The sequence below is a fragment of the Hyaena hyaena genome, unplaced genomic scaffold (assembly GCF_003009895.1).
Source record: "Hyaena hyaena isolate Hyena2069 unplaced genomic scaffold, ASM300989v1 scaffold_184, whole genome shotgun sequence".
Lineage (NCBI taxonomy): Eukaryota > Metazoa > Chordata > Mammalia > Carnivora > Hyaenidae > Hyaena > Hyaena hyaena.
In genome coordinates this window covers 2,282,794-2,310,001 of record NW_024080817.1, presented here as the reverse complement: position 1 = coordinate 2,310,001, position 27,208 = coordinate 2,282,794, and the positions used below count along the sequence as shown (strand labels likewise).

The 27,208-nt window shown below is 46.3% G+C and overlaps 1 protein-coding gene and 1 long non-coding RNA gene across 3 annotated transcripts in view; one reads left to right on the top strand and one right to left on the bottom strand.

Moving 5' to 3' along the window:
- Nucleotides 1-27,208, bottom strand: part of AKAP12 (A-kinase anchoring protein 12) — a 101,580-nt gene that overhangs the window by 1,043 nt on the left and 73,329 nt on the right. The window contains exons 1-2 of one of the 2 annotated variants that reach the window (XM_039240939.1): nt 11,927-12,025; nt 898-5,902 (exon numbers count right to left, since the gene is read on the bottom strand). In XM_039240939.1, coding sequence (XP_039096870.1) covers nt 906-5,902; nt 11,927-11,951 — 5,022 coding nt within the window. In that variant the 5' untranslated portion in view covers nt 11,952-12,025 and the 3' untranslated portion in view covers nt 898-905. Of the gene's footprint in view, nt 1-897; nt 5,903-11,926; nt 12,026-27,208 lie in introns of those variants that run through there. The other variant, XM_039240938.1, reaches the window with a different exon arrangement.
- LOC120237565 lies at nt 11,123-17,643 on the top strand. Its single transcript, XR_005529988.1, has 3 exons — nt 11,123-11,187; nt 16,692-16,783; nt 17,289-17,643. It is a non-coding gene; the product is annotated as an uncharacterized LOC120237565 (long non-coding RNA).

The window sequence follows — 27,208 nt, the reverse complement described above, 5'->3', positions numbered from 1 at the left end:
TCACAAGTCAGTCAAGTCTCCTCTCCTCCCCTGTTCATTCCGTGAGCCCCCCCCCCCCCCACCAGGCGCCAGCCTCCAGCCCCTTAGAAAGCGAGTGGGTGGCGGGCCCACGGCAGGTTGGGCTGGGTCACCACAGAACTGGTGGCCTGTGGTGCCAGCATTCAGGAGCATCACATGCACTGGGAATTTTTTAAATGTTTGGTTACTACTGATAGCAAAAAAAATGGTGGGTTTTTTTTTTAGAGAACTATAAACTAAAACTTCAAGCTGTAGGATAAAAACCTACTTTGGGGGCCGCCTGGGTGGCTTAGTCGGTTAAGCGTCCGACTTTCACTTAGGTCATGATCTCGTGGTTCGTGGGTTCGGGCCCCGCGTCGGGCTCCGTGCTGACTGCCAGCTCAGAGCCTGGAGCCTGTTTCAGTCTGTGACTCCCTCTCTCTCTGACCCTCCCCTGCTCACGCTGTCTCTCTCTCTCTCTCCGAGAAATTAAAAAAAAAACAAAAACCTACTTTGGATCTCTAGTTAAAACTAGAAAAATTCAATAAACCGGTTAGTATGGTGCTGTGAGCACAACATATCTCTTTTACACCTTTGAGCCAAACACACAAACGCACACTTGTGCGCACACACATGCCCCTTTATTTTCTTGGAAAGCAGTCACATAGGGGTAAAATGAAGCCACTGTTTTCATGACACCATTAGGACTGAATGGTACGTCAGGGAGGGGAAAAAAGGAAGTAAACCTAGGTCTCCTGATCTACTTGACTGTTTTTTCCCCAACAGAAAGTTCTGCAGAAAGTCATAATGATTTAAACTCCTGCTTCCTTTACAGCCGATTTCCCATCGAGTGGCATGGAGGAGGGGAAAGGGTTTTAGAAGAAAAGGAAGCCTGCTTACATGACGTTCTAGGATCCTGTGGGTTCGGATTTTGCCGGTTCTTCCTCTTGCTTCTGTGTCTCTTCTGGTGTTTGGGTTTTGATCTCTTCTTCTGACTCCCCGAGTGCTTTTGCTTCCTGCAATTCTAATTCCTGGCCACCTTCCTCCTCTTTCAGTGCTGGTACATCTGTGTCCAGACACCCTTTGGTTAAGCCTCCTGAGGCCTCAGAATCTTCCAGCACTGAGGGGCGGCTCTCAGGGTCATCGACAGCATCATCTCTTTCTTCTTCCTGGGATTCACTGAGTGACTCCTCTATCCTTTCTCCTGACTCGGCATGATCACCACCTTCTGGAATAGACTCTGTTCCAGTTGTTTCTTTCTTTTCCTCAGATGGGAGAACTGCCTCTTCAGGATGCTGGTCACCTACACTGGAACTTTCCACCTCCACAGCTGGGGTCTCTTCTGGCGCTTCACTCACAGCTTTGGACACGTCAGCGTGGGTTTGGTCCACGGCGGTTAGGGTGGATTCTTCTTCGGCTGCAGTGGTTTGTGTTTCATCCTGTGTGGAGGCCTGAAGTACCCTTTCTTCCTCCTCAATTTGCTGTGGAGCTTCCTGGGTAGCAGCCTTCATCGGCTGAGCCTGTGTCTGGAAATCAGCGGCGGTTTCTTCAGTACTTACTAACTGGTCAACAGCTGTCTGGATCACATTTTGTACAAGTTTACTGCTCTCGGTCTCAAGTTTCAAAATCTCGCTTTCAGCCTTGAAATCTTCCTTGCTTGGTTCATCTCCTGGGGCTTCCTGGCAACCAGCCGGCTCATCTTCTTTCTCGGAGGCCCATTTCTGTGGCGTGGTTTTGTCTCCTTCTGGGTCAGCAACGATGCCTCCTTCAGGCGTGGCCGATATAGCTTCCAGTATGGACTCTGGCTGAGACTCTGTCCCTGTGGGCACCTTGTCTTCCCCTGGCTGAGTAGTGAAGTCTTCATCTTTTTCAGAGGCTGCTGCTTCTGGTATTAAATGTACATCTGCAGATTCCAAAGTTTCAGGTGCTTCTAGAATCTTGACAGTTTCTTCTAAGACCTTCTCCTCCACAGCTGCAGCTGTTAGAGTTAATGATGGCTCAGAGCTTTGAACTTGAGTTTCTGTGTAGGCCGCGTCCTCTTGAGCTGGCCCAGGAGAACTTTCTTCCAAACTGGTAACCTCCTTTTCCCCGTCGATGATGGCCACGCTAACCGTCTGTACCAGTTGCTTACTAAGCTCCTCAGATACTGTCACAGCTGGTTTTTGCTCAAGTTTCTCTTCACTTGCTTGGGTTGGCTCTGCTTCCGTTTTCTCCTTTTCTACTTCAATTACCAGCTCTTTCTCCACTTGGGTTGGAGGAGATGGTGTGTGGCTCTGGAGTTCAATATTATCATTCTTCTGAAATTCAGGATCTTCAGTAACTTCATCTTCAAGGGCAGCAACTTCCACAGTCTCTTTCTGACCGACTGTTGTTTCAGTGTCTGCAGACACCTCGGGGCCTTCGACAAGAGGTTTGTCTCTGGTTTCCTGGTCGGTTGATCGGCCTTCCTCTTCCATCACTTCAGTCTTTGAAAGAATGGGTAAGGTTTCCACTGATACCTCTTCATCTGTATGTTCTAGAACCTCTTCCATTTTTGAATGTCCTGTATCATCTTCCTGGGATTGAAAACTAGAATGTGCTGGAGGCATCTGCTCTGATGTAGGAACCGCCTCTGCTTCTGTGACCTGCGACTGGGTACCAGAGGCAACCTCGGGATCTTCGTGGATTTCTGTCATCTTCTCTTGCTGTGTTATATTAAGAGCTTCAGAATCTGCTACTGGGGTGCTTCCGTTGGTCTCACTGTCGGTAAGGGTTTCAGCTGAGTGGGGAGCAACAGCCTGTTCTAGAATAAATTCTGATTTTACCTCAACCAAGGTCTCAGCTGGACAAGTGGTTCTAAGCTCACTAGACTCACCAGACTCTACGCTGTCTGTGACTTGAGGAACTTGTTCAAAGCTTTCTGGGGTGGCCTGTACAATCACTTCCCCTTGTGTTAAAGACTCAGTCTCAGTTTCTTCCACAAGTACTTTCAGCACTACGTCTGCCTCTTTCCTCAGATCCGGCCCTTGAGAATCTTCTTCCACTTCTACCTCCTCTGGTATTTTGGCGCCTACTTCCTGCATTGTCTGCATCGTGTCTTCCGGCCCTCTGGTGTCGGGCAATTGTGATTCTTCCCTAACTTTTTCTGCGACTGCCTGCAGGACCTGTTGAGTTCGCCTCTCTTGGTCTTCTATGTCCTGCACACCGCCTTCCACCTCCTGAACTGGCGTCGCTTCCTCCGTGGTGACTGGAGAGTCAGTTAGCTGAGAAACGGCTGAGACCATGTCGGCGGTCTCTTCAGCACCAGATGCTTCTGCTGCTTCTTCAGCGCAAAGCGCCTCGGAAGTTTCTGCAGCTGTCACAGCATCAGAAGTTAACTCTACCTCACTGATGACTGTGTCATCAGTGGCATCAGGACCCTCCGGCAGAGTTTTGGTAACAACGGGGGTTTCCTCTGCAAGGACTTCCCCTTCAGATACCTCCTCGATTAGGGGTTTGGCTTCATCTTCTATTTGTTCGAGAGGTTCTGTCACTGAGGCAGATATCCAAGAGGGTGACCTTTCTTCAACACTGCTAAGAGCCCTCGCCCCGTCAACGACAGTCACAGTCACAGCATGAACCAGATTTGTACTGAGCTCCTCGGACACAGAAACAGCTACCTTTTGCTCAGGCTTCTCCTCGCTCTTTTGGTCTTGCTGTGCTTCGATTTTCTCCCTTTCTACTGCATCATACTCGGACAGAGGTACCACCGCTGGGACGTCGGAATCATCTTCGTTGACCTCTGTTGGCCCCGCATCTTCAACAGTGGCTTGCTCCAGTTTCCCGTCTGCCCTTTTCTTCCTTCGTCCGGGAATAAACTTCTTAATTGAAACCCAAGGCTCTTCTTTCCCGGGTTCGACATCTGAAGCTGAATGTTCTATGCCAGACCCAGTTGCAGAGTCTTCGCTTTTCTCTTCCAGTTTTGACTTTGATTTTTTCCGAGGAGTAACTAATCTTTTAAATGACTCCCAGGTGGAAACTCCCTCCCCTTCAGAGGGGCTGCCAGCTTGCTCCGGGGAGGAGCTCCCTGGCCCTTGATCGTGTTCTTGGGAACTAGCAAGGGCAGCATCCGGTCCTGTGTCTTTGTCGTCTGGCTTCTGGCTGTCTCCTGCCACTGTTTTTTGTCCCGCCTCATCATCAGAAGATGATGCTTTCCTTGCCCTTTTCTTGGATGACCCCACACAAATCAAAGCTTCCCAAGACACCGAAGTATCAACTCTGCGCTTCGGCTCTTCGGGCTTTTGCTCCTCTCCGTTCCCTTTAGCTTCCTCTTGCACCTCCGAGGCTGCGCTCTCCGTGGACGACAAGGTAGCGCTCTTTACCTTCTCCAGCTCGTCTTCCTTATCACTTTCGGAAAGCCTTCTAACACGCTTCTTGGGCGTCACCATCTTTTTGAAAGATGCCCAGGGAGTAACGCCTTCTCTCTTCTTCTCCCCGTCAGAAACAGCTCCTTCCTCGCCTTCCGGTTCTGGCTGTGCGTCCGCGACGCCCTTCTCTAGACACGTGATCTCCTCCGGTTCCTCGGGGGACGAGGCAGAGCTCTCGCCCTTCTGTTCGTCGGTGCTGTCCGGAGATTCCGGGGCAGCGTGGTGCTGTTCCGCGCACTCCTCATCTCCTCCTCCTCGCTTCCCCTTCTGCTTCTTGCCGGAAAGCTTCTTCAGGCCGGTGCTGGTAAAAAGCTTCTTTAAAGGGCTTCCTTGTACCTTCAGCCTCTCTTGCGAGGACAGCACATCCACCTCGCACACCGGGCCCTCGGGGTGTGCGGGGGGCGCCTTCTCTTCCGGGCTCAGGTCGCTGGGCGGGGCGTGGTCACCCCCGGGGGCGAACACTTCCGGGGTCTTCGCCGGCTCCTCCGTCCCGACTTCCGCCTGGGTTTCCCCCACCGGTTCGGGAGGCAGGGGCTCCACTACTTCCACCTCTTCCTCCTCGGCCTCCGGCTCCCCCGCCTTCTTCTCGGTCATGCTGACGTGGACTTCAGCGACCGTCTCCACTTTATCATCGAACACTTCCGTGGCTAAAGGGGCGGGCTTCTCTTCGGGAGCCTCCTGCCCTTGACCGTCGGAGGGCAGCTCCACTTTTTCATATTCGGCGGACAGTCGTGCGTCGCCGACACCCTCGGCGGTGTCCTGTGGGCGCGGCGGTGGCGGAGCAGCCCCTTTCTCGGAGGTCTCTTCCGCCTTTTCCTGTTCTTCTGCGTCTGCCTTTTCTGGCTCTTGGTCCTTTTTCTTCTCTGAAGCTTCCGGCTCCTCCTCCTTGGGCTTCCTGAAACTGGTCTTTTTCCTCCAGCCGGCCCAGCCCTGAGTGAAGAATTTTTTGAAGGGGGACGCGGTTTCACCGGCCACGGGACTGGTCGGAGAGTCTAGAGATTTGGTGGGTTCTTTGTGTTTTTCCTCTGCTTCTTTGCCTTCCTCTGCCGCCTGCCCAGACTCCGCCGGAAGAGAAACTTCTGTGTTGCTTGGCTCATGTTGAAGGGTGTCTTCGGGTTTCTCTGTGGATTGTTTTAGTTCACTTTCTTTGGCTGTTGCGTCTCCGGTCTCCCGGCTGGGCTCCTGGTGGTCGCCGGCCCCATCTGATGCTGCCGCTCCTTCGCCTTCGTCTTTTTTGACAGTGAGTAGTTGGACAGTGTCAGATTTCTCGGTCTTATCCTTTTTTACAGTGAATTTAAAGCCGACAAACTTAAACACCTTCTTAAATCCAACATCATTAGACTGGGACTCAGTAGGTTGTATTAGCTCTTCTAAATGGCTTTCCGAAGAAGGAATCTGTTCGATGACTTCTGGCATTTCCTCCTGCTCCTCCTTTGTGACGTCTTGAACAACCGCTGAACCAGATGCCATCTCTCTATCTGAGCCTCTTTCACTCACATCTTCAGACTCTTTCTGTCCAACTATTAACAGAAAAAAGAGAGCAGTGGGGGAGAAGGGAGAAGATTATTACAGGTGGAAAAAAAATTACATATTTAAGAAAACATAATATGTTCTTTAATGTCAGGCAATCCAGGATACGGTAAAAGTGTTATCAGTATTTATAAATCTCAGTACATTAGGCAAATGCTGCCGCTTTCAAAGGACCTTTAAACATTCAGGTTTGAAGATACTACTCTGCTCCTTCTGTTCCCCACAAAGGAAAAGTTAACACCCTCAAGTACCAGCATATGAAATATATAAGTAGCTGCAGCATCACCAAGAGTGGGTCAAGCAGATGGCATAAAGAAGTTCTGTTGCAGTGCAGAACGGGATCAGTCATCATGCCCATGACCTAGAATCCATGCTGTTTAGGAGAAATAAGCTAAATAATAACAAAAACGTAAGAATCTACACAAATCTAAGGAGGGACATTCTATGTGGTAACTAGCTGGTCTTTTTAACAAGTCCCAAAAAATGACCAGAGCTCAATGGGGGAAATCCCTGGCTGGGTCAGGGAAAGTGTAAGAAACAGCTTACCACGAGAGAAAGGAGGTGTTCAACAACATAACACAGAAACTTGTAGAATCATTATGTAGCAAAGAAATTTGTAGAGTCATGATGTCATACACTTGAAACTCATGTGACATTGTATATCAACTATGCTCAAATAAAAACTTTTTTTTTTTTTTAAAAAGGTGGTACCCAAAAGCTGAGAGGGGCACATCGAAAAAGGGACACAGGGGCCAGCTTGAAGAGGTTCCTGCGGCCCGAGTGCTGAAGCATGACAAGGAATAATTACAGTGATGGGTAATAAAACATGGAAAAAAAAAATCCATGAATCAAGGGTGATACTAAAAAGGTAAATATGGAACAGGGTGTATTTCCTTATGAAAAATGCCAGTCAATGAATTTAGATACAGCTTTCACTTTGACCTACAGTCATTCATTTTAGCATTTCAAAATTCTACGGCATCAGGATTCACCTATTGTTTATTAAGGACAAGAGTTAACAAAAACTTTTCTTTTACAGCCAGTTAACAGAGGCTCTTCCTAGACCAGGGCAAACAGCTGTTCAGCCTTGAAGATGTGGAGCATTATTGTCTTTAACGATGGATTTATGTCATTCATCACGTAGGATACACGCATATAAAATAAGAGAAGTGGATTTTCTTTTGTAGTTATTTGAGGAGAAGAAAGCCATGTTGTAGTTTGGTTCATCTGTAGGGTCAGCTGAACTGGACGTTTCCAGTTGTTTTGAAAAGTAAAAATCATTTCTTATAATATTTCTTATAAAATAATATGAAGCACTGTTTCCTGGCAAGTGTGGTTACAGTAAGTTTTACTCTTCTGAAGGTGGGGGTGACTGATAAATTTGGAGCTAGTCACATCGCCATTAAAATCAGAAACAAACAAGACGGGTAGGGAAGAAGTTGTGATAGAAAAGACTTGAAAACAAAGCGAGGAAATGGTCGGATTCACTATAGCTGAAATGGTTGTCTTATTTGGAAAAGCCTAGCTGGCCATTTGTCATTAGAGTAAAGAACCGCTCTTTACCAATACCTGTGTGGTAACTCAGCCAAAAATCCAGACATGCTAGAAATCTTTGGGTGTCAGGAAACCTACAGGTTTAGAGTATTAGCACACAGACCCCAAGGAAGAACTTCCTGTACAGTGGAGACATCTGGCAGGTACTGCCTTAAATTTAATATCCCCAACAATGGAACAAAACTGTCAGCACGCTTTCTGATGGGAGGCAGTGAGAAGGCCAATAAATCACCGACGATGTTCCTGCCAAAAATGTTTAATGGAATCTGTAAGGAAACAGATAAATTGATGAAGGGTATTCTGTAAAACAACTAGTTTGGCCTAATACGTCAATGTCACAAAGGACAAAAATCAAACAAAAACACAAGTAGATTGTCTGCAAGTAACTTTCAGACAGTTTAAGGAGAGAGATTGAAGGTTGGGGTGGGGGGCAGGAGAGAGAATGTGCTAAAATATCAATAATTGGTGAATTAGGTCAAGTGTATATGGATGTGCATTCTAGTTGTTTTTAAATTTTAAAAAATCAATGAAGGTTCGGGGCGCCTGGGTGGCTTAGTCGGTTAAGCGTCCGACTTTCGCTTAGGTCATGATCTCGCGGTTCGTGGGTTCGAGCCCCGCGTCGGGCTCTGTGCTGACTGCCAGCTCAGAGCCTGGAGCCTGTTTCAGTCTGTGACTCCCTCTCTCTCTGACCCTCCCCTGTTCACGCTGTCTCTCTCTCTCCTAGAAATAAATTTAAAAAAATAAAAAAAATAAAAAAAATAAAAAATCAATGAAGGTTTAAAAAGCAAGTCAGTGTGATGGAATAAAAGGAGAGGCACTGAGCTAAATTAATAAATTTAAGAAATAAAACAATGAGACAAGCTGGGCATGGTCCTAAATTGGATATTAGTTAGGGCAAACTAGCGGAAGGGTATTTTTTTTTTAATGTTTTATTTATTTCTGATAGAGAGACAGCGTGAGCAGGGGAGGGTCAGAGAGAGAGGGAGACACAGAATCTGAAACAGGCTCCAGGTTCTGAGCTAGCTGTCAGCACAGAGCCCGATGTGGGGCTCAAACCCACAAACTGTGAGATCATGACCTGAGACAAAGACGCTTAGCCGACTAAGCCACCCAGTTGCCCCGCAAAAGGGTATTTTTGACTTCTCTTGGGAATATGTGAGTATGATTTGGGATTAGATGAGATGGGGTTTTTACTGAAATGAAAGAGTTGAGATGTGGCTGAAGAAAAACAGGTTGCCAAATAGTATATACAGTATGATCTCATTTAACCCCCACCTCCACCCGTACCTCACATATGATCTCTGGGGGACGGAAATGTGATCTATTTTAGTTTTGCTTGTATCGATTTTCTAATTCTCCCTATAAGAATATGTAATGCTTTCTCTAACAAAAAAGTCAATGAAAGCTAACACAGAAAAGGTCTTAATAAAATTGTAATAATATACTTAATGCTCACAGCATAAAATGAAGCTCAGTGAGTATGAACAGTATGAATAACAATACAAAGAACATATCCATAAATATGTGAAATACAGATATATTTGGAAATACAAACACAGCACGCTTCCCCAAATCCATAAATTCACCCAGCTTATGGAATCTTACTTCCCCATGAGAATAGTTTTATTCTTGATGTGAAATATTATAATCTATGTCTATAAATTTCCATCACAGTACTGGTTGGGTTTTATTTTAGGAAGAGAAACTAAGGAAGCATTCTAATACTAATACTAAGCACATGGCACTGCGTGGACAGGCCCTTTGACAATAACACAGTGACCGTCTCTACCTGTTTCTGGAAGAGCTTTGGGAAACAGTCAATTCTCATGGATCCTAACTGACATCAGCATCTAAGGTAGCATTAAATTAGTAACAAATTAAAAAACCAGAGAACTCAATGTTTTAGAGAAGGAGGTTTGAAGCAAAACCAAGAGTCTCATTATTTTCATCTGAAGTGCCCTTCCTGATTTTCCTTTAAAAAAAAAAAAAATCACTACGAAATACGCATTTCTGACCAACTTTAAACTTTGTAAAGAATAACGAAATACTTAGCGCCCACATTGTGGCAAACATTCCAAGAGAAAGAAAAATTCAGCCTGTCGAGATATGTTATTAGATTTCTGAGAGTATCTGTGGACACTTCCTTCAAGTCAGGAGATGGGCCCTCCTCTGTCTTCTGGGAACAGGCTTCCTTTTTTTTAATTAATTTATTTTTTTTTTTATTTCTAGGAGAGAGAGAGAGAGACAGTGTGAGCAGGGGAGGGTCAGAGAGATAGGGAGACACACTCTGAAATAGGCTCCAGGCTCTGAGCTGGCAGTCAGCACAGAGCCCGACGCGGGGCTCGAACCCACGAACCGCGAGATTATGACCCACGAACCGCGAGATCATGACCCAAGCGAAAGTCGGACGCTTAACCGACTAAGCCACCCAGGCGCCCCACCCTTTTTTTTTTTTGTACCATGTATATTACTTTTCAAATACAAAAATGCTGTAAATTTCCACGTTTGTATCAGAAACATGCTTGCAGTAAAATTTAAAGATTTCTTTCCACTAAATCCATTTCCCTGACATGAACTACATCCAAATTTCCATCATACAAGTATACTCATGAAAAAACCTTCCACACACCCTATTTTAATGCCACAAATGAGATGTGACCTTTTTTTAAGAAAAGGTATACCATTGAAAATACACCAGAGGAAAGAAAGTTAAACCCCGACAATAAATTCCATTCTAGTACAATTTCACTAAGAATTTGCATAAATAGAAATGAAGTTTCCTGCCCAAGAGCATGAGAGGAAAACACTCCTGAACAAACCTCTCCGAAATGTATGAGACAATGCAGACATGTGGGGCTACACGGTGGGAGAAAACGGGTGTTGGATACATCGTTTTCCTTCCTGATTTCCCTCCACGCTCCCAAATCGGTTTCAATTTGAAACACTTTTTCTGAAATTCTGCGATGACGGGAATGTGTACCGTCAAAAGCAGAGAGACAAACACAGAACAGCTGCAACTGGCGGAACAAAACAGCCACTGAAGGTTCCAGCAGGTGCCAGGCCTGGAAACACCGAGATGCTCTCTTTAAACAGAGTGATGTGCGGGCTGAACACATTTTTTTAAGGAGGGCTTATAGGATCACAAGAGATTTTTAAATCCTAACTGGTCTGCAGTCTGTTTTGACCTAAGTAATCCCAGGAGCTAACGCTGTCACAACAGCCTTCCAGACAGGGCCACTGCCGGCTCGGGGAGGTGCCTTTGTGTTTTGTGTAAGAGCCAGACATCAGACTCAACCCTCATTCCAGCTTCTACTTCCCTTCGGCCCCCGGGGGAACCTGGACAGACCTTCCAGGGAGGCTGTGCTTCCTAAAATACCTCTTTAATCACAAAGTGATGCCGCTCCATGTCCCTAATGGCAGCAGGACTTTCAGGACAATCTTCCAAACCCCCTAGCCTGGCAAGCAAGGATACATTAGGTTGCAACAACGAAGAGCCAACTCCGATCACATCTTCCACGTTACAGGCGCCTTTTCTGCCCCAAACCACGGGCGACGGCGTGGCTGCCCACGCAGAGGCTCGGAAACGCACTAGAACCTGGATCCCAAGTTTCAGCCTTCTGTTACGCACGCAGCCGGCTACACATTCTCGACGATGCGGCCGGACAAGCAAGGCCCGCTCTGTCCTGTCCCACATCCCCCCAAGCTCTCTTTCTGGCCGCTGGTAAATCCGAATGATTTAAAAAATAATAACAATAATAACATTTATTTACTTTTGAAAGGCAGAGCGTGAGCAGGGGAGGGAGACACAGAATCCGAAGCAGGGTCCAGGCTCCGAGCTGTCAGCATAGAGCCCGATGGGGGGACTCGATCCCGCGGGCCATGAGATCACCACCTGGGCCAAAGCCTCAACTAACCGAGCCACCCAGGCGCGCCCAATCCTAGTGATCTTTTGAGGCCTGTTGCGTGTTCTCTCTATCCTCCTGTGCAAACACCTTCCCAGGGGACCCCAGCCCGCCTCCACCTCGGGCTAAGCCTGCCGCCCCGAGCCCTCGGGCTGTGCTTTCCTGGGAGGAAGCAGCGTGCGACCTGGGGCCGGTGGGGTCGCGGCTCTGGGAGACCAGGCTTTGGGCAGATGCTCGGCCCGCGGCCAACCCGGCCCAGCGCGGCGACAAGACCCAGGGGTAGCGGGGGGCGGGGGGGGGGGCCTTCGTCTTTGAGCTGGGCCGCCGGGTCACCTGAAGCCCAGGGCGTCGGCTGTACCGGGGCCGCCGGGTCCCCTCCTAACACCTCCCACGTGCCTCCCAGCCGGCGGCTCGGTCGGAGCGACGAAAGGGAGGCCGGATGGAAGCCCCCACACCCGGGGGTGACCGGCACTAACGGCAAGGTCCGGTGGGTGGCCCTCAAAGCCGACCCGCCCGCCGCATCGCGGAGGACCCGCCACGGGGGGGCGCACTACTCACAGCAAAGGTTACTCCACCAGGGCATGGTGGGCGGCGGCCGGCAGGGGCAGCGCTACAGGGGCCGGGGAGGCCCAAGCTTCTTCCCCCGCCCGCCCCATCGCGGGCTGGACACTGGCGCCGGTGAGGAGCGCGCCCCCTGGGGGCCACCGCGCACGTCACAGAGGGCCCAGTCTCCCCATGGCCTGGGCCTCACGAGCCTGCAAAGGGCCCCCGGGGCCCTGAGCTTCTCCGCAGTGGGAATCTCTTCAAACTCAAGCACACTCGGGTCCGAAAACTCTCGTGGCTAAACGGCTGCCAAACCGCTAAACCTAAACACTGCTGGATCCCTGACCCGCCTCCTTAGCTGGGCTGTAAGGTGGCGGCCTCCACAATCGCAATACATAGCGATGGCCCGGGGCACAGCGGGATCCCATGCATGGGTTTGTTTGGTTTTGAGAACTTTTAATTTCTTGAGTATTAGAACAAGCACTGGGGACGGGGCGCCTGGGTGGCTCAGTCGGTTAAGTGTCCGGCTCTGGCTCGGGTCATGATCTCACGGTTTGTTGAGTTCGAGCCCGGGGTCAGGCTCCGTGCTGACAGCTCAGAGCCTGGAGCCTGCTTCAGATTCTGTGTCTCCCTCTCTCGCTGCCCTTTCCCCACTCATGCTCTGTCTCTCTCTCTCTCAAAAACAAACAAAAGAAGAAGAACTGGGAAACCTCAGGCGGGTTCCGGTTACAAAGCTATCATTTAGAGTCAGGAAGGCGTAGGGCTTGGAGGAAGAGTTCACCTTGTCCCTCCAACTGGGGAATAAGCGGACTTCAAAACGGTTACGTGGGAAATGCAAACTGGCACAAACACTGTGGAGGGCGGTTTGGCAGTTTCCCACAAAACCACACATATTCTTCCCATGTAACAGCAATCGTGCTCCCTGGTACCTCACCCAATTGAGTTGAAAACATGTCCGCACAAAAACCCGCATATGGGTGTTCATCGTTATGTTTATAGCGTTCTTCATAACCGCACATACTTGGAAGCAACCAAGATGTTCATTATGTGAATGGATGAATAAACTACGGTACATGCAGACAATGTAATATTCTTCAGTGCTAAAAAGAAATGAGCCACAGCAGAGCCATGGAAAAATACGGAGGAACCTTGAATGTGTATCACTGAATGAAAGAAGCCAATCTGAAAAGGGTACATACTGTATGATCCCAACCATACGACATTCTGGGAAAGGCAGACAGTAAAGAGACAGGGCACAGGGACCATAAAGAGATCAGTGTTGCCAAGGGTTGGTGGGTGAAGAATGAGTCGGCAGTGGGGAGTCTGGGTCGCTCAGTCGGTTAAGCGGCCGGCTTTGGCTCAGGTCATGATTGCACAGTTCGTGGGTTCAAGCCCAGCGTTGGGCTGTGTGCTGACAGCTCAGAGCTTGGAGTGCGCATCAGATTCTGTTGTCTCTGTCTGCCCCTGCCCTGCTTGTGCTCTGTCTCCCTCTGTCTCTCAAAAAGAAATAAACATTAAAAAACTTTTTTTCTAAAGGATGAATCGGCAGAGCACAGATTTTTACAGCAGTGAAACTAAAGTAATCCCCCGACAACATGGGTTTGAACCATGCAGTTCCACTTACACGTGGATTTTTTTCAATACATACAGCACAGTACTGCAAATGTATTTTCTCTTGCTTATTTTTTTTTTAAATATTTTTATTTATTTCTAGGAGAGAGAGAGACAGCGTGAGCAGGGGAGGGTCAGAGAGAGAGGGCGCCACAGGCTGAAACAGGCTCCGGGCTCTGAGCTGGCAGTCAGCACAGAGCCCGACGCGGGGCTCGAACCCACGAACCGCGAGATCATGACCCAAGCGAAAGTCGGACGCTTAACCGACTAAGCCACCCAGGCGCCCCGAAGCTTTGTCTTTTTAAAAGAAAAATTAATTTCATATACTTCAAAGTGCTAAAATTCTTATTTTCCATAAATCATTATAAAACTTTATAATTTGTCAATGCAACTTATGACAGGAAAAAGTATTTAGACATGTCAACTCCCACGCTTGGATGGAAAAACTGCTATTATGTCTGATGTAGGCAGCAACTGAAATTCTACTGCAGTGTAAAAAGCAGTTTTTCATGGTAATAGTCATGCTATTAAAAAAAAGGGGGGGGGTGGCGCTTGAGTGGCTCAGTCGGTTAAACGTCCGACTTTGACTCAGGTTATGATCTCGCACTTTGTGGGTTCAAGCCCCGTGTCAGGCTCTGTGCTGACAGCTCAGAGCCTGGAGCCTGCTTCGGATTCTGTGTCTCCCTCTCTCTCTGCTCCTCCCCCACTCATGCTTTGTCTTTCTCTCTCTCAAAATTAACATTTTTTTAACTAAACAAAGAAATAAATAGCAGCACTTCTGACCATAGCCAAAGTATGGAAAGAGCCCAAATGTCCATCAACTGATGAACGGATAAAGAAGATGTGGTGTATATGTACAATGGAGTACTACTTGGCAATCAGAAAGAATGAAATCTTGCCATTTCCAACTATGTGGATAGAACTAGAGGGTATTACGCTAAGTGAAATAAGTCAGAGAAAGACAAATATCATGACTTCACTTATATATGAAATTTAACATATTAAACAGATGAACATAAGGGAGGGAAAGCAAAAATATAAATACAGGGAGGGGGACAAACCATAAGAGACTCATAAATACAGAGAACAAACTGAAGGCTGCTGGAGGGGTTGTGGGAGGGGGGACGGGCTAAATGGGTGAGAGGCATTAAGAAAGACACTTGCTGGGATGAGCACTGGGTGTTATACACAGGGGATGAGTCACTAGAATCTACTCCTGAAATCATCATTGCACTATGTTAACTAACTTAGATGTAAACTAGAAAAAATTAAAAAATTTAAAAAATTTAAAAAAATTTACATATATCCTACCCACCCACAGATAGTGATTCAAAAGATCCCTCGACCCTATTTTGCAACCATTAGGGTAAAAACTGGACAAGGCAAGAATCAGGCGATGTGAGAGTGTGCAGGATATTCACATGCCTAACAGTTAAGAAGGTGGGGAAACCCCTATAAAGTGGAGAAATTGGCCAAGAACTTAACATCAACTGGGGCACCTGAGTGACTTAGTTAAGTATCGGACTCCCCTGATTTCAGCTCAGGTCATGATCTCAAGGTTAAGTTCGAGCCCCACATCCGCTTTGCATGGACAGTGTGGAGCTGGTTTGGGATTCTCTCCCGCTCTGCTCCTCCCCCACTCTCACACATGCACACTTTCCCTCTCTCTGTCTTTCAGAATAAATACACAGGGGCGCCTGGGTGGCTCAGTTAGTTGAACATCCAACTCTTGGTTTCCGCTCAGGTCACGATCTTACCGTTTGTGGGTTCGAGCCTCCTATTGCGCTCTGTGCTGATGGCCGGGGAGTCTGCTTCGGATTCTCCCTCCACCCCTCCCCTGCTCACTCGCTCTCTCTCACATAAATAAGCTTTAAAAAATTAAAATTAAACAACCTGAAGTTAAATAGGAGAAAAAACATGCTAACAAAGGTGGTGGAAATGGGAAGCAAGGAGCTATATGCAAACATTAATGTCTTAACGGGGGAAACGCTGTAGAAATGTTCCAGATTAAAAGAAACTAAAGAATATGCACATGAGAGCCGAGGATGGATCTTACAACGCACGGGGAGAAACGCTAAAAAGGACATTGTTAAGTTAGCTGACAGAATCCGAATAAGGATGGTACGTGAAATGCTACTGTAAAAATGTAAATCTATGATACTAACAACCGTATTGTGGATATAAAAGGGAATATCTCTATCCTTAGGAAATACATAAGTATTTAAGAGGAAATGGTGACTATAACTGATCTGCAAGAGACTCAGAAAATTTTTCATCCCTTGTCTTTGTGCAGGAAACTGTATGCTGGTTTTTGGTTTCTTCTTAACACAGAGAGGAGAAACGGTAAAATGCTAACAATGGATGAATCTAGATAAAGGGTATATGGATGCTTCCTGTGCTTGCTTTTTTAAATTTTTGCAACTGTCTGTTAACTTTCAAGTTATTGTTTTAAAAAAATCACTCAGGGATGGACTCAATAAAGGTGACTAAAAGGTACAAAATTCCAGTTATAAAAGAATCAAGGAGACTAAAAGGGCATCACGGGGGACATACGGTGACAGACAGTAACCACGCTTATTGCCGTGAGCACTGTCGAGCACTATGCTGCACACCTGAAACTCATATAACATTGTAGTTCATTACACTTAAAAAAACAATCCCTCAAAAGAATAAACAGGTACAGACAACTAATATAAATATAGAAAACAACAAAAATGGAGTGGTGGTTTTCTAGGACATTGGATCTTTTCCTCACATTATATACCATAATATAAGTTTTATCAATGTATTAAATAAACTAACTCTCTCCCAATCCCCCCGCCAAAAGAGAGAGAATTGGGGGAGAGGGGAAGATAAAAGAAGTTCTGGAGACAGACTGTGTTTAAATTTCAGCTGCACCACATCTAGTACTGGGCCCTTGGGCAAATTTCCTGAAGTTTCTCTTCTTACTGTCCTTACCTGAAACACAGGTCACCTTTAGTACTTCCTGCTAAGGCTTGTTAGAAGGAAGTATCAGGCGGAAGTATAGATTATTATCTATAAAATAATAAAACCAAAATTCTAATGGATTTTTTCTCATTGTCTTCATACAGAACTACTTACTTAACATTATTATTATTATTTATTTTTTTTTTTTACCAATTCCAAAAATGGTCTACATAAATTGCAGGAGAGTTTGAAATTTGAAAAATTGGACAATGACCTTCATAAAGACAATGTTCAGAGATGATCACTACTAATGACTGTGACAGCTTTTTCTGGGTAAGTTATTTAATAACAGTCTTCAAAACTGTGATATAAAGGCTGCATCTTTTTTTTACTGCCCCCTGTTGTTAGACAATTCGTTGGTCCAATTTTTCACCATCGCGCTATGCAACGACTATTCACGTGTACAAATCACTGTTCAAACCCCTGACCAGGTCTGAACAGAAGAGGGCAGTATTGAACAGCTTTTGACTCTCCCAAACCGTTAGCCTTGCAAATTTCCTAGACCAGAAGGTTCAAAAACCCACCGTACATAAGGCTTAGGTGCCTTTTCAAATTCTGTGTAGTTGAATGTCATGTTACACCTATGGTACCTCTTTGACTCCCAATATGCCTACCGAGGGGGAAAACGGGGCACAAACATCTTGAGTTGGCTCCCTCCCTCTCTTTTTATTTGCCCCATGTGAGGATCTCCATCCTTTACCCCATTTTGGACCAAGTGCAAGTCGAACGGGGCCACGGCCCTTCTTTCGGTGTTGAACTCCTTCCCCTGCTTTCCCAGCCAGGCTGGACGCAGTGCAAGGAAATCACCCCACACTTCCCGGGCACTGCCTCAAGGGGGAGCTCTCCCGACAAGACCATCCTTACACCTTTCGGGACAGGTGTCCTCGTGTGCTGTCTGCAGCCTGGTTCTGAATGAGTTAAAGATCACAGCATGGTGAGCAAGCCTGCTGGCCTGGAGGAGGGGACCGAACCAGCAGGTTTGGCGTCTGGGAGTGAAGGCAGCTGGTCAGAGACAGAAGGCGGGGATAATAATCTAGGAAAGACAGGCCAGTGTGCACCAACCCAGACTCGGCCCAGTAGAATCCATTCAAAACCACACCCGGACGCACTCCATTAATAAACTGACTTTTAGATGACCTCAAAACATCCTCTGCTGTAAACTTTCAACCCATCAGCTCCGTACAGTATTCTCTGCTTTAGGTTTGTGGTCTTGGAGGATACACATTCTTGGTACCCAAAAGTCCTTCCCCAGGAACTAGTTTGCGAGAAGGCCTTCTGATACGACATGTGTCACTCATGGGGGGGGGGGGGATGAATTATCCAAATGATCCACTTTGAAAACAACTGCTATTAATCCAGCGAGTTTCTCAAATGCCCATAAAGTCCTAACACAGTGCTCACTTGTCTGCTGCTGAGGGGACTGGGCTAGAAACCCCGCCCGCAGCCTTACCTGGCATCAAAGGCCACAAAAAGGCTTGGAGAGGAAGCTGGTCAATGTGTCGACTGGAAAAGCCTCCAGGAGGGAGAGTTGGCACAGGCTGGTTCCCTCCCCACCTCACAGCCACTCAGAAGGGCAAGGAAAGACTACCATGCTTGCCACGGTCCACACACACACACACACACACACACACACACACACACGAGAACCATGCTTCACACCATCTTACCTGGTACACAGTTTCTTTTTTTTTTTTTAATTTTTTTTTTTTAATGTTTTTATTTCTAGGAGAGAGAGAGAGACAGCGTGAGCAGGGGAGGGTCAGAGAGAGACGGAGTCACAGACTGAAACAAGCTCCAGGCTCTGAGCTGACAGTCAGCACAGAGCCCGACGCGGGGCCCGAACCCACAAACCGCGAGATCACGACCCAAGCGAAAGTCGGACGCTTAACCGACTAAGCCACCCAGGCGCCCCTACCTGGTACACGGTTTCTGTTGACATGTTTCCCACATCGACCATCAGTGGGAACATCATCATAGAAGCCTTGCTTCTCAAATAAGCATTACCACAGAAACCATACAATTTCTATTCCCTTTGTCTGGCAGGAGACAGACTCTAATCATCTGCCCGAGTGAGACTGTGCATATGTTGAAAACGTTACAGCAGAAGTGCAAAGGATGATTAAAAAAATTTTTTAATGTTTTTTAAAAATTTTTAAACATTTTATTCATTTTTGAGACAGAGACAGAGCATGAGCAGGGGAGGGGCAGAGAGAGAGGGAGACACAGAATCCAAAGCAGGCTCCAGACTCTGAGCTGTCAGCTCACAACCTGGTATGGGGCTCAAACCCATGGACTGTGAGATCGTGACCTAAGACAAAGTCGGACGCCCAAATGACTGAGCCACCCAGATGCCCCTTTTAAAAAAAATTTTCTTAAACATTTTATTCATCTTTGAATGTTTATTTTTTAAGGAGAGAGATAGAGTGTGAAAGGCGGAGGGGCAGAGAAGGAGGGGGACACAGAATCCGAAGCAGGCTCCAGGCTCTGAGCTGTCAGCACAGAGTCCAAGGCAGAGCTCGAACTTATAAACTGTGAGATCATGACCTGAGCTGAAATGGGACGCTTAATGGACTGAGCCACGCAGGTGCCCCAGGATGACTTGTTTTTAAAAAAAAAAAATTTTTTTTTTTTTTTTTTTAGAAATCCCCAAAACCTAACTTGGGGCTTGAATTTATGAAGCAGGATTAAGAGTCACATGCTCCTCTGACAGAGCCAGCCCAGGTGCCCTGTAAAAGATGAGTTTAAAAATAATGGAGGCCGGGGTCTCTGGGGCCAGAGGTGAGGGGTGGGGGATGGAAAAAAAAATAAGACAAAAATGATGGGGCACCTGAGTGGCTCAGTCGGTTAAACATCTGGCTCTTGATGTTCATTTTGGCTCAGGTCACGATCTCACGATTTGTGAGACTCACCCCTGCACTGGGCTCTGAGTTAACAGCATGGGATCTGCTTGGGATTGTCTCTTTCCATCCCTCGCTGCCTCTCCCCTGTGCGCTCGCTCTCTCTCAAAATAAATAAATTTAAAAAATAAAAATATTAAGAAAATAAAAATAAAAATGATGTACATGGGACGCCTGGGTGGTTCAGGCAGTTAAGCATCTAACTCTTGATTGAGGCGCAGGTCATGATCTCATGATTCATGGGTTTGGGCCAGGAGTCTGGCTCTGCACTGACAGGGTGGATCCTGCTTGGGATTCTCTCTCTCACCCTTTCTCTCCCCCCCCCCACCCCCCGCCTCTCAAAATAAATAAACTTTAAAAAAATGATGTACCAGGTGCTTTCATGCACTTAATTTTCTGAATATGCCCTAGAAGGAAAATCCTAGGGTGAACCGACACAGTATATAAAGGCTGGACACAAAAGAAATTACCAGTTTAGCTTCTGGAAGCTGTCCTACCAGCACAGACTTCGGGTAAGCTTTGTGTCTGTCTTCTCTTTCTCTAAGACAGATGAAACAATACCCTTGAAAAGTGCAGACAGTGAAATGGAGAAGAGATGTGACATCCAGTAGTACTCATTTTCTGGAACAAACACCCGTAACTATAATTTTCATTTTTATTTTTTTTTAATTTTTTTTTTAAATGTTTTATTTATTTCTAGGAGAGAGAGAGAGACAGCGTGAACAGGGGAGGGTCAGAGAGAGAGGGAGTCACAGACTGAAACAGGCTCCAGGCTCCGAGCTGGCAGTCAGCACAGAGCCCGACGCGGGGCTCGAACCCACGAACCGCGAGATCATGACCTAAGCGAAAGTCGGACGCTCAACCGACTAAGCCACCCAGGCGCCCCTATAATTTTCATTTTTAAAAGCATAAGCCATTCTCTTTACTACAATATGGGAAAACATAACGGAGCTATAATAATTATGTATTTCTTAATATTCTATAAAATGTCATTATAAGCTCTTTCAAGGTTAAACCAAAAACACCTATGGACCATGGAATACTAATGAAGTCAAACAAATGTATGGATATATGAAAAGTATCTTTGTAATGATGCCTCAAGGAATGAAAACTTGGGTGTGCCGGAGTGGCTCAGTTGGTTAAGTGGCAGACTCTAGATTTAGGCTCAGGTCATGATCTCATGGTTCATGAGATCAGTCCCCACACCAGGCTCCAAGCTGACAGTCAGGGCCTGCTTCTGATTCTCTCTCTCTCTGTCTCTCTGACCCTTCCCCACTCACGCTCTCTCTCAAAATAAATAAACTTTAAAAAGTTAAAAGAAAAAAAAAAAACTAAGACTTGAAAGCATTTCATATATAGAAACCTGCTTTGGTAGACAATGATTATAGCTTTTAGGTGTTACTTTCTACTAAACGATGTTTAGTCTCCAGATAAATGTCCAGTGGTCAATCCCAATTTTATGAAATCAATCACACGAGATCCGTATCGCGCATGGGCAAATGTACATTTTCCTTGTGAAAGTGTCATAATCCCCCAACTTCCCAAGTTTCAAAAGGGACATGATCCCCTCTCCCAAAAGTCTTAGTATTACTGTGGATGCTGTGCTCCACACAGACACCCCACCCCCCGTGTCCACATATGCAATAAACAGTTCCAGGACCCAAAACCTGCCGAGGCTCTTCTCGCTCTTCCAAATACTTAAAAGATCAAGACATAAAAGTATAACTTGTTCCTTGTACTTTAGAGTTTTAAAGGAAAAAAAGTCTTACACATTGCAAATTCTTAACGCTTTTATCCAAACATAGCTCTCAAACTTCCCTGGCACAACTATTTTGTTTTCTTTTGTCAGAGAAAATGCAATATTGCAAAAGTTACAACATTAACTTTTTACGTTTAGTGTAACCAGTGCACTCCCTTCCCCAGGCACATTCGGCCTGCTGGCTGCTGACATCTGGATCTGCTTAACTTTCTCCTGCGATTTGCAGCATTGTCCTGGATTCTTTCCAGAAATTCTCTACATTCTAAATCCATCCCTGATATCCTACACACCCCAACTCCCCTTGTTCTAATGCTGATTAACCACGGACCCTCAAAGGGGAGATGTTTAACTGGGATTAATACTCAGAGAGGCAATGGGGCGCCTGGGTGGCTTAGTCGGTTAAGCGTCCGACTTTCGCTCAGGTCATGATCTCGCGGTTCGTGGGTTCGTGCCCCGCGTCGGGCTCTGTGCTGACTGCCAGCTCAGAGCCTGGAGCCTGTTTCAGTCTGTGACTCCCTCTCTCTCTGACCCTTCCCTGCTCACGCTGTCTCTCTCTCTCCTAGAAATAAATAAAAATATTTAAAAAAAAAAAAACCTCAGAGAGGCAAAACCCCACACAGGAGGCGTACAGGTGACGCTCATCACTGGCCTTGGCTTCAGCAGTGATGTTCTGATGTTCAAAGGTCCCTTGTACATCAGGAGATGTGAACAGGGGCGCCACTGAACCAGTATGAACAGCCCTCACCCAATGAGAAAGAGGTTCTTTTTCTTTTTTTAATTTTTTAATGTTTTATTTACTTCTGAGACAGAGAGAGAGACAGCATGAGCAGGGGAGGGTCAGAGAGAGGGAGACACAGAATCCGAAAGTCTCCAGGCTCTGAGCTAGCTGTCAGCACAGAGCCTGATGCGGGGCTCAAACTCATGACCTGAGCCGAAGTCGGTCGCCCAACCGACTGAGCCACCCAGGCACTCCAAGAGGTTCTTTACAAGGTACTCTATAGCTGTGCTTCTTAGTCGCTATTGAACACCAAGAAAAACTTACTTTTCATCTTAAAAAGAGGGTTAAACAACCACTCTGTGCAGGATTATTACAGGGCATAAAGATAATGGCCACACAGAGCGGGCAGTTAGCAGGTGGCGGGTGTGACTCTAACAGTTGTGAGGGGACTCATTTTAATATCTCCCGAGTCTCTTGACAGCTTCTCTGTCTCATGGGAGACAGAAGCAGCCCTGTGGAGGCTTCTCCTTCCTTCTCTTGTAAAATGATCTGCATAGAGACAGGCATTATAAATCATCTAGAACTTGCACAAATGTTGGGATTCTTCCTTCTCCAGTTTACTTAGAGATAAAGAGCAATGCTGCCCTAATTCCTCATGAAAATCTACCCTTAGTCTCAATATGGGCTTGATTTAGAACAAATAGGGAAGATATTTTCAAAGTATCTATTGAGATGCAAAAAGCATTTCTTTTTCTGGCATACCGTCAATAGGCTGGTGGGGGAGAAGACACTCCCATCATCATTGTATCTGATCACTTATTTTCCAAGTTTTTAAAAAAGATTTATTTAAGTCATCTCTATACCTACCATGGGGCTTGAACTTACAACGCTGAGATCAAGAGTTGAATGCTCTTCTGACTGAGCCAGCTAGTCATCCCCTATTTTCTAGTTTTTAAGCGAGGGATTGCTCATGTGGTGTTGAGGGTAAGATATCAAGAAAGAGAAAGTATATAATGTGAATATGCAATCATTTTATAATTCAAGTTCTGCTTCCCTCATTTCACTGGTCTGTGTATGGCCAGAGGGGAGAATAATAGCCCATAAGGGGGGGCTTTTCCCTGCTTCCAGAAAAGGAAACTCATTTCTAAGCGTAAATATATTATCAGTCTGATCCCTTCCTGTTCATTGTGAAATTTAAATGCTCCGTGTGTAACGTGGTACTAAAGATGACTAGAATAACTCTCTTTCACGTTATTTAGATGAGTAATCTGATACTTAATGGCAGTTTTAAAAGCCTTCATTGCTGTTCAAGATTCTGACCAACTAAAGACTAGTCGCTGTAAATCTTCCTTATCAGGTTAACTTTTAAAGGAAAAAAAAAAACAGTTCAAACTCCCTGTTATTTCTACTTCTTCCATCACAAAATGTTTATTGGCTGTTAAATTTTCGGAGGTAAGAATTTCTGTGCACTATCTTATTACCAGGAAAAAAAGTACCATATTTTGCCACATCCTCTATACCAACATGATAATAGAATTTAAACTCAGAAGGTAATTGATCCAATTGCTCGAAGCTTCCCAATTATTTATGTTCATTTGCCTGTCAATTGCCATTATCTGAACCAATTTTTAGAAGCCCTACATGTACCCCAAGTTTGTTAGCTATTAATTACTTCGAAAAAGAAACTCCTTCCTTTCCCATTAGAAACTCGCCATGTGATAAACCAACTAGTAAATATACCAGTGATTGTGCCATACACAAAAAGCACCCAGAAGAAAGTACTAATCATAGCACCCCACTCCCCAGCTGTGACACCCCACAAACCACACTCCCAGGAAGCCTCTCCTGGGGTTTGGCATCTCTAGGTTTCATTCATAAAAAAAGTAATGAGCTGGAAAAAATTAAAGACTTTGTTTCCAATTTATTTTATTTTGTATAGTCTGTTTAATGATAGACCTTAGGTATCTCGTAAACTTCCATGCTATAGAAATGGTAGAAAGGCTTATGGCATTAACTTGAGGGAATACTAAGGAAATCTCAAAGTAAACAAGCTAATCTATAGGAAGTGAGAGATATTTTTAGTTTTGCTGAACTTTCACAGTCATTTAAAATTCCACCGAAGAACCAGGCTTTGCAGAAGCAATTATATTGCGAAAAATGTGAAGTCTAGAAATTCTATACTGCACTTTTAAGAAAATGTGTAGATTTGGTGAGTGGTCTTAGATAGCTAGAAAAAAGCGGGTCTTAGAAATCTAAATTAGCAACTGGGAGTTTATTCTTCCTGATGAGTTGTAAAGGGAGGGAGAAGGAGAAAACAGGCAGGTTTCTGAGGAGTCAGGCTATAGTAATGATCAAATAAATACAAATTAGAAAAGCGGTCAGTACTTTCTCCAAGTCTGATATATGTAACTCATTTGCCAGAGATGGGAATTACGTATTACAACTCATATTCACAACTGGATTTCTAGAAAGCATGTTTTTAAAACATACATTTTTAGTGTGAGTCCCTAAATGGTGTTACCTGCTAGTCATCAATTTTATACTATGTGTTCATTAAAACACCATTTAAATCAGAGCTAACATTTTAGACTCCGACCCCCCTCCTCCCATTGCTAAGTACACCTTTACTGAAGGTTTCTAATAAGCAGGTCAAAATCCCGAATACCATGATTTCTCAAAACCATGAATTTACTTCTGTATGGCTACAAGTGCTTAGGCTTTCACAACCTATTTTTCCAATTCACCCCAATCTACCACGTGTCTCCCCAGTTGGTGCTGTTCTTCCGCCCCTAGAAAACCACATTCAGAGTCCCCCCTAAGTACACTCAGGAAGGCTCCCGCAGAGAAGAAAACGCTGGCTGTGTTGCGTTCTTGGTGAGCCAAAGCGAAGGCTCTACTTTTTTTTTATTTTTTAATTTTTTAAATGTTTTATTTATTTCTGAGAGAGAGAGAGACAGTGTGAGCAGGGGAGGGTCAGAGAGAGAGGGAGATACAGAATCTGAAACAGGCTCCAGGATCTGAGCTGTCAGCACAGAGCCCGACGCGGGGCTCGAACCCACCAACCGTGAGATCATGACCTGAGCTGAAGTCGGACGCTCAACCAACTGAGCCACCCAGGCGCCCCAAGCGAAGGCTCTTCTGATTAGCATTCATTTCTGTTTGCCACTTTCCACTCGGTGTGTTCAGCCGCGGACCTCGAAACCCTCCACCCAAACGCGGGGTAGAGGGAAGAACGCACGCACTCCAGCTGCCACGGAGGCGGAGCAGGACAGCCGGGCCCCCCTTACCTGTGATGGTGAGCACCCCCAGCATATTTACCAGCGCGCCTCCAGACGAGAGCGAGCAGCTGGTCCCGGGCCCCTCTGGCGGTGGGCCGACGCACCCCCAGGTCTTGCCAGCCCCGTGCAGACTCGCTGCGATCAGAAAGGAGCAACCGCCAAGCCACCCTCAGAGGATTAGGGGGAATTAAAGGTGCCTTCCGAGCCTCGGCGAAAAGGGACGGGGGATGCATTTCGCAGGCTAATTATAGGAGGACCCACCCCCGGCCGCCCACCCAGCGGCCCGGCCCCGCCCCCTGCGCTCGGGGACTGGGGACTTGGCACCGCGCGCGGGCGTCATGTGTTTCATTTTAAAGCAGAGAAGCCCTCCCCGGGGCTGGTCTCCGTTAATGGTCAGTGAGGCTCCGCAGAGCGACCCAGGGAGGGTTTAAAAGTTGCTGGGATGAATAACCCAGAGTCAGCAACATTTTATCTGAACCGTTACTTCATTCCTGGCGCCTGATTTACTACTTCTGTGTCTCGGCTTTTAGCCTTGCTTAAGGCACATAACGCACAGATGCTACACCTAGTGCCATTTTTTATCGCGCGTCCGGATTCCTTGCTTGTGTGAAGGCCGATGAGGTGCAAAACACCGTTCGCTTTTTAGCACCTGGAGTATTTTATATTTTCACCATGCTTGACACACACAAGGTGCACTGATCTGGGAATGGCAGCTGACCTCGGCTGTCCCATTTCTTGGTCTTTGAGAGGGGCTGTTACAAGGCAAACTGTGTCCCCAACGCTGGATCGGAGCAACTTTTAAAAAGCCCAGAAACTTGAGCAATAGGTCTGTATTTTATTTTTATGATAGAAGTTAACTAAATTTTTAGATCAAACGATGCCATATTCCAAAATATAGACAGTCTCCTATCTCTGGTGTACCAGCACACGGCATGGAAATCGCTCGGAACATACATTAAAAATTCTGAACATTTCAGGCAGCCCTGAATTCTTAAATTTTTCTCCCTGAAACTTTAGAATGTTCTATATAAAAGCAACATAAGTGATAAGCAGGTCTTACAATTCTCACACTCTTTTATACGCCAATTTCCTGTTCGGGTAGGTCTGTGTGGGCTCCCTGGTTTTGTCTCCTTTTCACCCTTGTAACTATTTACCACTGCATGCTTTGCCGGCCTGGCCCCATTACTACAGGCTCTTCCTCTAAGCAAACAAAAGAAAGGTTTACTATTGCTCTTCTCTTCAGACGGAGAAGCTCCGATCTTGTTCGTTTTGCTGGCTGGGGGGCAGAGAGGCCTGGGATGGACCAGAGTGGGCACAGTAAAGAGAAGAGTCAGGAAAAAGCGGAGCACAGGGATGCTGGGACCCAGCTGCTTTTCTGGCCACCAGGTGGCACAATGCACCAGGGTCAGGCCTAAACCCAGCAGAGTTAACGTTTTTAGCAATCAGACCCTGTTAACAAAAATCAGCTTCAGCCTCCACTGACGGGGTTTCTCTCTCCTAGTCCAGCAAACACCCAGCCTGGCCGTTCAGTGCCCGTGCGAACAGGGAGTGATGAGCATCTTGTCCTAACGGCTGGGATCGGATTCCCACAGCAAGCCACCTTTTAACCTTTCATCTTTCCTAGAGGACTCTTAACTGGGGTTCGCAAAGAGCTTCAATTATTGGGTCTGGTGTGTGTGAAATACCGCTGGTGGAATGGTCCTTCTCTAGTCCACACAGCTAAGGGGTGGGGTCAGGGCAGCTCTGCGTGTCTCCCCTCTCCCCACCCCAGCGAGTCCTGGCTGTACAGATTATGGATAAAAGAGACTCTGGAGGCTGCATTGGTGGTCTGCATTAAATGACTGGTCTACAGCCTTCCTAAGCATGTGTATCAGTCCAAACTGTGGATTGATGCCCCCACCCCCCGGGGAGCCCACACCCCCTTCCTGAACTGTCCCAGATGCCCCAGCTACCTCAGGCACCTGGGTCTCAGTTATTGTCTCGCTTCTCAGCACTGGCTGTTGGGGACAGCACATGGCCATCATCTGCCACCTCTGAAATACACAT